Source organism: Cebus imitator, unplaced genomic scaffold (genome assembly GCF_001604975.1).
Source record: "Cebus imitator isolate Cc_AM_T3 unplaced genomic scaffold, Cebus_imitator-1.0 Scaffold21, whole genome shotgun sequence".
In the NCBI taxonomy this organism is placed as follows: domain Eukaryota; kingdom Metazoa; phylum Chordata; class Mammalia; order Primates; family Cebidae; genus Cebus; species Cebus imitator.
In genome coordinates, this window is record NW_016107336.1 from 7515168 (window position 1) to 7525989 (window position 10822).

A 10822-nucleotide genomic window follows, 5' to 3' on the forward strand; every position below is an offset into this window, starting at 1 on the left:
AGACGGGCCTTCCTGCCTACTGAACACTGAAATGAAACCATGATAGAGTTTCACTTTAATGAGATTTTTATTTCCATCAGCCCGACCTGGCACTTCTTAGACAAAACCATTATATTGTTATCAGTGTGTGTCAGGCAGCCGCCATGGCAACTATCAACCCTGAGAGCCCCGAGTGTCTAAATAAACACTCTGTGGCAGGATTCTCAGGGCCATCAGTCTCTAGTCTCTTACCGCACTAGCTTGAGATTCTGGAATTCTATTTTAACCATGGGCAACTATAATGTTTTTCCTGCAAGAAGTAATTCCATTTCCCCCAATGCATAGCATAGATTTAAGATACATGGTAGGTTGTTTTAAAACTTCAGTCGGGTGTGGTGGCTCATGCCTGTCATCCCAGTACTTTGGGAGGCTGAGGCAGGTGGAGCACCTGAAGTCAGGAGTTCGAGACCAACCTGGCCAACGTGGTGAAACCCCATTTCTAGTAAAAATACAAAAATTAGCTGGGTGTGGTGGCAGGCATCTATAATCTTAGCTACTTGGGAGGCTGAGGCAGGAGAATCATCTGAACATGGGAAGCGAAGGTTGCAGTGAGCAGCAATCATGCCATTGCACTCCAGCCTGGGAGAAAGAGCAAGACTCTGTCTCAAGAAAAAAAAAAAAAGAAGAAGAAGAAGAAGAAGGAGAGTAGGCAAGTGAGTTGATGGTGGTGGAGACAGCACAGGGGGGACATGAAGGAGGTAGCACCTCATGTGACATGATTTCAGGGACACTTCTTGGTCTCTCCTATTCCAAATAATTTCCATTTCAACCTGTCCCCACCTCTGAAATGCATCCACTTGAGCTTTGCTCCTCCAGGCCCTTAAAAATGCCAGAGGTCCAGTGAAAATTGAGGGGTGAGGGGGACAGGAATTTTCTAGGAAGCCTTGAAGAAATATTTTTTTCAAGAGGGATTAATTTTAGGAATAAGAAAATGATTCAAGCCTGTATTCACTAGCAGAAGATTCTTGGAATGAGCCTATTACATTGCAGAAGCTACAAGTTACAATACAGCGCAAGAGAGACCACAGAAACTTTGAGAAGTCTCCAGTCTCACGCCAAATTTGTGCCCAGGCCTCAGTGGGGATCACTGAGCCTCCTTCCAGATGAGAAAATCTCAAGAAGCCTCACTGAGCTTCTGCATTTCAGAGTCATTCTTAAAGCTGAGAAGGAAGAGGAAAAGCAGAAAAGCAGGTTTGGGTGCCTTTGCTTCATGCTTGAATACACACGAATCTCTTAGACTGGATTCCGCACCCACATTTTGTTATTTTGCTAGAAAGGTTATCAGTAGGATAACCAGCAGAGGAAAGCAGACTGTACTCTTGTTAATTTACTGATTTCGGTCATTGTGCTGTCTTTAGAGGAGAGTGTTCTTTTTTTCTCTTCCTGAATCAGCAGAGGACATTTTTTTTTTTTAAAGGAAATACACACTGAAGTATTTAATAGTGAAGGGACTTTATGTCTGCAACTTACTCTTAAGTGGTTAGAAAATTATAATATATAATATAGGGTAAAGATGAAGGAATATCAAAACATGTTACTGTGTGGGGAATTTGCAGAGGGATATATGGGCATTTTTCATAGTATTCTTGCAACTTTTCTGAAGTCTAAAATTTTATTTATTTATTTAGAGGTGGTGTCTCTCTCTGTTGCCTAGGCTGGAGTGCAATAGCATAGTCTTGGCTCACTGCAACCTCTGCCTGCTAGGTTCAAGCAATTCTCCTGCCTCAGCCTCCCAAGCAGCTGGGACTACAGGCGCACACTACCATGCCAGGCTAATTTTTTGTATTTTTAGTATAGATGGGGTTTCACCATGCTGGCCAGGCTCATCTCGAACTTCTGACCTTGTGATCCACTTGCCTTGGCCTCCCAAAGGGGTGGGATTATAGGTGTGAGCCTCAGTGCCCAGCCTTTTGTGTGTGTGTGTGTGTGTGTGTGTGGGTGTGTGTGTGTGTCAGAGTCACACTCTGTCACCCAGGCTGGAGTGCAGTGGTATGATCTTGGCTCACTGCCACCTCTGCCTTCCCAGTTCAAGGGATTCTCCTGCCTCAGCCTCCCAAGTAGCTGGGACTACAGGTGCCTGCCACCATGCCCAGCTAATGTGTGTGTGTGTATTTTTAGTAGAGACAGGGTTTCACTATGTTGGCCAGGCTGGTCTTGAACTCCTGACAGTATGATCCACCCACCTAGGCCTCCCAAAGTGCTGGGATTACATGCATGAGCCACTGTGCCCGGCTAAAATTATTTTTTAAAAAACATATATATATATCTGCCCTGAAAGAATTATAATGCTCGCAAGACACTGTTCCCAGACTCAGTTTGGGAGACTCAGCCCACTGCGTTCTGGATTGAACAAAGAACCTCAGGCTAGGAAGACACCTACCACGGCGATTCTGCCCTCATTCTGCCACTTAGCCTGGTGGCCTTGGGAAAGTCGTTTAATCGTTCTGTGCCCCAGTGTATCATCTGAACAATGGACATAATGATACCTACTCTGTAAAGAGTTCAGAAAACATGCAGCAAAGGCCAAGTTCAGTAAATGATGGTGGTTTTACAAAAAGAAAACCAAATTACCCCCCCACAATCTCCTCTGAAAAACCAGCTGTCCCTTTTACACTTCAGCAGAATGAGGGCAAAGGGCAGCTGGGGAAAGCATGAAATATAAAGACTATCACTCATAGCCTGGCATTACTTCCTATCACCTACGTTGCCTCATTCCTTCATTAATTAAGTGGCCTCTGAGCAACAAAGCACAATAAGGCTTCCGTTATCCTGTTAATTCTAATACTTCCTAATTACGTGACATACAAATCTCAAGATATTTTTACCTTCATCATAATCTTCACTAATATCTTTATATCTGCTCATTGATTAAACCCTCTTCTAAAAGGATTGAGGCATCTCAAGGGAGTACACTATTATCTCTGGCTTCTTGATTAAGAGCTAGAAATACTCCTAGCATGTATCCAGAGGTATCCGCGTAAGGGGACAGGCATGAGGATATTTACTGCAGCGAGGTGAGTGGGCCAGAGAGCTGGTGGCAGTGTGCATGTCTGCACCCAAGTGTGGCTGGGTATAAGGTGGTCACCCCACAGCACAGAAATAACGAACCAGATGCTGCATGCCAGTGGAGCTTAAAAGCAGAATGCTGAGTGCAAACGCCATGAATGGAATGAGACTTATAAGGTGATGCCAGAAAGTCTGAAAGGTGTCCCACGGTATCTATGTAAATACGTTAGTTATATTTTTCATGAAATGTTACTTTTGTAACTTGTACAATAAAAATAGATCCCAAACAGTAGAGGAAGGGCAGGAAGGATGAATGCAGAGTTACATTTTTCATAAAATGTTACATTTGTAACTTGTAAAATAAAAATATATCCCAAAGAGGAGAGTTTAGAAAGCACAGTAGAAACACTGGGATGTAAGGATGGATGGATCGAAGACAATGGGAGACACACACACACACACAGTGTACTCATCCCAAACATGGACAAACCCCTCAGGGTCTTACCCGAGGCTCCTGGCTTGTGGCTGGGCTGACCCGCCTGGTGCACGCTCTGCTGTAACAAACTGAGGCACTCCCCAAGGCAGCTGAGGGTGGCAGCAGAGGTAGCTTTCAGGAGCAGCAGGTCCTGGTCCAAGGCAGTGAGGGGGCCGGAACCTGGCAGGGACTCGATGGCGTGCACGAGGTTCTTCTGCTGCCCTTCCACCTGGTTCATCATCTACAAAACAAGAAGACAGTAAGGAGGTGAGGGGCAGAAGCTCTTCCTTCAACAGGCTGGAGAGCCAGTAGTCAAGCCACAGAAGTGGGTAAAACTCAGTGAGAGTCAGTTTAGAGTGTTTGGTGCACATTAGTCTTTTGATAAATACTCAGTCCTGGGTGAAATCTGTCTAGGCAAATTTATCCAAAGGCACTCTAATCATGAGAATGTTTGAACTTTAGAGCTAAAAGGAGCCATCAGGACCATCTGGGTATATCATTTTACAGATATTCTGGAGGTAAGTCGGTAACAACGCTGAAAGCAGAACTTGCAACCACCTTTGGGGTTCTTTCACTATGGAAGCTTATCTGAGACAGCAGACTCACTGCGGTTTTCCCTCTGAGCAAGGTTTCCTCCTTGCTTTTCCTCCAGCTCCAACCCTTAGCTCTTTGGTAGTCCTATTGAGTCCATGAAATGGAAGGGAAATCTGAGGCTGGTGTTTGTACAAAGGCAATAACAATGAAACCAGTGCTGAACCCCCTTCGCTCATTTGCCAAGAAAAAAAAAAAAGCTGCTAAACAGGACACGGCCTTTACACCATGAGACATGTCAGGAAGAGAAAAACCAGGAATTCTAGACCCAGCCCTACTCCACGACTTAAGCTATGACAAATAATCGTGTCTTGTGGCCTGGCTTCAATTCATACGCTTATCATAAGACAAACAGTATCTAACTGCATCTCTGAACTACCAAAAAGAAAGGAACACAAGAGCTAGAAAGGGACTTTAATGGCTGTCTTGTGAAGTTCATCCCCCTCGTGTTTTATAACTTATCTCATTAAACAGGATGATGTACATCAAGTGCTTAGGCACCATGTCTAACAAATAATTAGCCGGTCTAAGAAGGGGAGGAGTTCAAGCAACCCGCCCAAGGTCACAGAGCCTGCCGGCATCAGAAGCAGGAGTAAATTCCTGTTCTCTCATGCAGTTTTTAAGCTTCTCCACAAAAGCTGTCCTTATTTGAAGCAACATCTCCTGCTCTGTCACTGTCATCCCTGGAGGATCCTTGTCACCATGACGTCACCATGATGTCACCAGGGGGAAGAAGCAATAATTCCGTAAGGCCCGCTGGACGTGGACACAAAGCTCATTCCAGGCTCAGCCTTTTTTCTCTTTCCTTTTGAAACAAATGCCTGCTATTGGCGATTACCTCAAAATGATTTTTTTTTTAAAAAAAAAAGATCAATATTAACAGACACGTTCCACAGACGTGGTTTGGGCATTCTCATCTTAATGTGCACATCCATAATCTGGCCATGCAAATCGTTTCTGCGGATTACAGAGGTTCTACTCAGCCATTCTGCGTGCTAAAACAGTGCCTAGAAATAAGGGGAGCTCAGTAAGTACTCATTGCTTCTTCAGGTCTTTGTTTAAAAGTCACCTTTTGAGCCAAATGCCATGGCTCACACCTGTAATCCCAGCACTTTGGGAGGCCAAGACATCTGGGTGGATCACCTGAGGTCAGGAGTTCGAGACCAGCCTAGCCAACATGGTGAAACCCCATCTACTAAAAATACAAAAATTAGCTGGGCGTGGTGGTGGGCACCTATAATCTTAGCTACTCAGGAGGCTGAGGCAGGAGAGTCCCTCGAACCCAGGAGGCAGAGGTTGCAGTAAGCCAAGTTCACATCATTGCACTCCAGCCTGGGCAACAAGAACAAAACTATGCCTTAAAAGACATACACACACACACACACACACACACACACACACACACACACACACACACAAATTAGCTGGGCGTGGTGGCACGTGCCTGTTATCCCAGCTACTCAGGAGGCGAGGCAGCAGAAGTGCTTGAATCTGGAAGGCAGAGGTTGCAGTGAGCAAGATGGCACCACTGTGCTCCAGCCTGGGTGACAGAGTGAAATTCAGTCTCAAAAAAAACAATAAAACAGCCAGGCGCGGTGGGGCATGCCTGTAGTCCCAGCTACTTGGGAGGCTGAGGTGGCAGCATTGCTTGAGCCCAGGAGTTCTGGGCTGTAGGGCACTATGCCGACCAGATGTCCGCACTAAGTTCGGCTTCGATATGGTGACCTCCCAGGAGTGGGGACCACCAGGTTGCCTAAGGAAGGGTGAACCAGCCCGCGTCGGAAACCGAGCAGATCAAAACTCCCGTGCTGATCAGTAGTGGGATCGCACCTGTGAATAGCCACTGTACTCCAGCCTGGGCAACATAGCGAGACCCCATCTCTAAAATAAATAAATAAATAAAATAAATAAACAACAAAATAAAAAAATAAAGTCACCTTTTTGAGAAATCTTCGCCAACCACTTCATTAAAAATTGCATCTCCAGCCCAACCCCAGGCTGGAGTTAATCTTACCAACCTTATTATTCTCCACAGCATTCACCTCCTTCCAACTGATCTTGTAATTCACTTATATTCATTGATGCTAGTGTGCAAGCAGGAATCATTACCTGTGTTGTTCACTGATGTATCCCAAGTACTGTAAATACCCACCTATTGAATGAATGAATGAATGAATGAATTCCAGTCTCACGCATCTCACTGAAGTGCAAGAGAGTCCATTTATGACATACAGGCTACAGAATAGTTGATGAACATAATATGGCTGAAGATTTAGTAACAGATAATACCTCCATTATCAGTTTGCCAAGAAATACTGCCAACTAGTTAAATTTAACTTCAAACAAGATAAAATGTCTATGTATTCTCTGACGTTTATATGTATAAATGCTAACAGTCAGGGAGAAATGGATTTCAAGCTATTTGTAGTCAGCATTTCTGTAAATTCCTACCATAAAATCCTGTCTTAGAAAATGTATTGAAAAGAAAGAAGAAAATATAATGATGAAACCTGATACATTATGTTTTTATTATGAATGATGTCATAATGCTTAAGAGAAACGGTGACTAAAATCAAGTCATAAACTATATGGTATATACTGATTTTTAATCAATGAAAAGAACTATATTCCAATTACATAAAATATTATTTCATAAACATAAGGTATTATGAAAATCTCAGGTAATAAAAATATGAAGCTAGCTTAAAGGATACTTTTCTCTATTCCAACATATGCACATGCTCAGAGATGGAATCCACACATTAGCTCTTTAAAAAGCATTCAGGCCAGGCATGGTGACTCACACCCGTAATCCCAGCCCTTTGGGAGGCCAAGGCGAGCATATCACTTGAGGCCAGGAGTTGAGACCAGCCTCGCCAATGTGATGAAACCCCGTCCCTACCAAAATAAAACAACAAAAAAAAAAATTAGCCAGGCATGGTGATGCATCTGTGGTCCCAGCTACCCAGGAAGCCCAGGGGGTGAGGCTGCAGTGAGCTGTGACCACATCACTACATTCCAGCCTGGGTGACAGAGTGAGACCTTGTCTCAAAAAAATAACATAAAATAAAATAAAAATCATTCATCAGTATTTACTGAGAGCCTATTGCCAATAGCAAGGGCAGGTAGCCTTTGAAGGCAGTGGGGTGGGTTTGGCAGCTACAATGACTGGGGAAGAACTATGGCAGGGAAAGCATGGGGCCCAGGAGCGCTAAATGTCTCTTGAGTCAGGCACAGTCCTGTACAACAAAGCACTTTGCAGATTAAAATGCTAACAGTGTCCCCATGAGTAACCCTTGGCTAGAGACACATCAATAACCAGGCACCTCATGGCTTTTGACTCCTTTTTTGGGAAACTGAATGCTAAAAACAATACAAGCTTTACAGTGATTGGCACACAGTAGGTACCTCCTAAAGATTCATTTTCTTGAAGACGGCCGAATAGGAGGAGCTCGGGAGTGCAGTTCCCAGCGAGAACAACGCAGAGGATGAGGAAACACCGCATTTCCAAAGAGTTATTACTGCACACAGACCAGGGTATTCCTGGGCTGAAAAGCAACACAAGTCTCCAGCACGGTTGTTTCAGCCAGTGCAGCGGGTCTCTGCACAAAAACTCACAGAAATCTGGGTGGCCATTTCAGCTGGCACCTGGAATGCCTGGGAGACAGAGCCACCACCATTCAACTGAAAAAAAGGGGCTGAAACAGGGAGCCAGGTGATCTGGCTCAGCAAGTCCCACCCCTACAAAGACCAGCAATCTGAAACGCTCTGTACTGAGAGTTTCGCAGCAAGTGCAGCCGGACCCAGGACAGTCAAGCTCTGTTGGCAGAAGGGCATCCGCCACTGCTGAGGCAGTCCACCACTACCAAGGCAGACTGCCATTGCTGAGGCAGTTCTAACTATACCTCTATAAACAAAACCACAAGGATGTTCACACAGCAGCTGGGCAGAGCCCACAGCAGCTCAGCAATACCTCTGCTGGCACACTGTGAATAGGCCACCTCCTTGCTGGGCAGGGCAACCCTGAAAAAAGGCAGCAGCACATCAGGAACTTATAAATAAAGTCCCACCTTCCCAGGACAGAGCACCTGGGGAAAAAGGTGGCTATGAGTTTTGCTGCAGCAGACTTAAACATACCTGCCCAGCAGCTCTGAATGGAACAACGGAGCTCCCAGCTCAGCACCTGAGCTCCTGTAAGGGACAGACTGTCTCCTCAGGCAGCTTCCTGACCCCTGTACATCCAAAGAGTCACCTCATAAAGGAGAGCTCAGGCTGACATCTGGTGGGTATCCTTCTGGGACAAAGATAACAGAAGAAACTGGCAGAAAACCTTACTGTTCTGCAGCCACCACAGGTGACCCCCAGGCAAGCAGGGTCTGAGGAGGACCTCTAGCAGTCTTACAGCAGAGGGGCCTGTTAGAAGGAAAACTAAAAACTAGAAAGAAATAACTTCATCATCAACAAAAAGGACGTCCACTCAGAGACCCCAACTGAAAGTTACCAACTACAAAGACCACAGGTAAATAAATCCACAAAGATGGGAAGAAACCAGCACAAAAAGGATGAAAACACTGAAAACCAGAACACCTCCACTCCTCCAAGGGATCACAACTCATCACAGCAAAGGAGCAAAGCTGAATGGAGAATAAGTCTGATGAATTGACAGAAACAGGCTTTAGAAGGTGGGTAATAACAAACTTCTCTGAGCTAAAAGAACATGTTCTAATCCAATGCAAAGAAACTAACAACTTTGAAAAAATGGTTGATAAAATGCTAATGAGAATAAACAGTTTAGAGAAGAATATAAATGACTTAATGGAGCTGAAAAACACGACACGAGGACTTTGTGAATCATACACAAGTTTCAATAGCTGAATCGACCAAGCAGAAGAAAAGATATCCGAGATTCAAGTTCAACCCAATGAAATAAAATGAGAAGGCAAGATTAGAGATAAAAGAGTGAAAAGAAATGAACAAAGTCTCCAAGAAATATGGGATTATGTGAAAAGACCTAATCTACATTTGATAGGTGTATCTGAATATGATGGAGAGAATGAATCCAAGCTGGAAAACATTCTTCAGGATATTAGCCAAGAGAACTTCCCCAACCTAGCAAGGCAGGGCAACACTCAAGTCCAGGAAATACAGAGAACACCACAAAGATATTCCTCAAGAGCAACCCCAAGACACATAATCACAAGATTCACCAGGGTTAAAATGAAGGAAAAAATGCTAAAGGCAGCCAGAGAGAAAGGTCGGGTTACCCACAAAGGGAAGCCCAACAGACTCACAGCGGATCTCTCGGCAGAAACCCTACAAGCCAGAAGACAGTGGGGGCCAATATTCAACATCCTTAAAGAAAAGAACTTTCAACCTAGAATTTCTTATCCAGCCAAACTAAGTTTCATAAGTGAAGGAGAAATAAAATCCTTTACGAACAAACAATTGCTGAGAGACTTTGTCACCACCAAGCCTGCCTTACAAGAGCTCCTGAAAGAAGCACTAAACATAGAAAGGAACAACCAGTACCAGCCACTCCAAAAACGTACCAAATGGTAAAACGCATCGACACAATGAAGAAACTGTGTCAACTAATGGGCAAAACAACTAGCTAGCATCAGAATGGCAGGATCGAATTCACACAAAACAATATTAACCTTAAATGTAAATGGGCTAAATGCCCCAATCGAAAGACACAGACTGGCAAATTGGATAAAAAGTCAAAAACCATCAGTGTGCTGTGTCCAGGAAACCCATCTCACATGCAAGAATACACATAAGCTAAAATAAAGGGATGGAGGAAGATTTACCAAGCAAATGGAGAGCAAAAAAAGAAAAGGGAGTTGCAATTCTCATCTCTGATATAATGGACTTTACACCAACAAAGATCAAAAGAGACAAAGAAGGGCATTACATAATGGTAAAAGGATCAATGCAACAAGAAGAGCTAACAATCCCAAATATATATGTACCCAATACAGGAGCACCCAGTTACATAAAGCAAGTTCTTAACGAGCTACAAAGATACTTAGACTCCCACACAATAATAGTGGGAGACCTTAACACTCCACTGTCAGTATTACACAGATCGATGACATAGAAAATTAACGAGGATATCCAGGACTTGAACTCATATCTGGACCAAGCAAACCTAACAGACATCTACAGAACTCTCCACCCCAAATCCACAGAATATAGATTCTTCTTAGCACCACATCACACGTACTCTAAAATTGACCACATAATTGGAAGTAAATCACTCCTCAGCAAATGCAAGAGAATGGAAATCATAACAAACAGTATCTCAGACCACAGTGCAATCAAAGTAGAACTCAGGATTAAGAAACTAACTCAGAACTGCACTTCATGGAAACTGAACAACTGGCTCTTGAATATTGACTGGATAAACAATGAAATGAAGGCAGAAATAAAGACGTTCTTCAAAACCAAGGAGAATGAAGACACAACATACCAGAATCTCTGGGACACATTTAAAGCAGTGTCTAGAGGAAAGTTTACAGCAATAAATGCCCACATGAGAAGCAAGGAAAGATCTAAAATTGACACCCTATCATCAACATTGAAAGAGCTAGAGAAGCGGCCGGGCATGGTGGCTCACGCCTATAATCCTAGCACTTTGGGAGGCCGAGGTGGGTGGATCACCTGAGGTCAGGAGTTCAAGACGAGCCTGGCCAATATGGTGAAACCCCA

General features: G+C 44.0%; 1 protein-coding gene across 2 annotated transcripts in view; it reads right to left on the minus strand.

The window, feature by feature from the left end:
* OSBPL10 (oxysterol binding protein like 10) overlaps positions 1 to 10822 on the minus strand; it is a 338334-nt gene that overhangs the window by 82444 nt on the left and 245068 nt on the right. For both annotated transcript variants that reach the window (XM_017521674.2, XM_017521675.2), the window contains one exon: positions 3551 to 3761. In XM_017521674.2, the coding sequence (XP_017377163.1) occupies positions 3551 to 3761 (211 nt within the window). The remainder of the gene's footprint in view (positions 1 to 3550; positions 3762 to 10822) is intronic.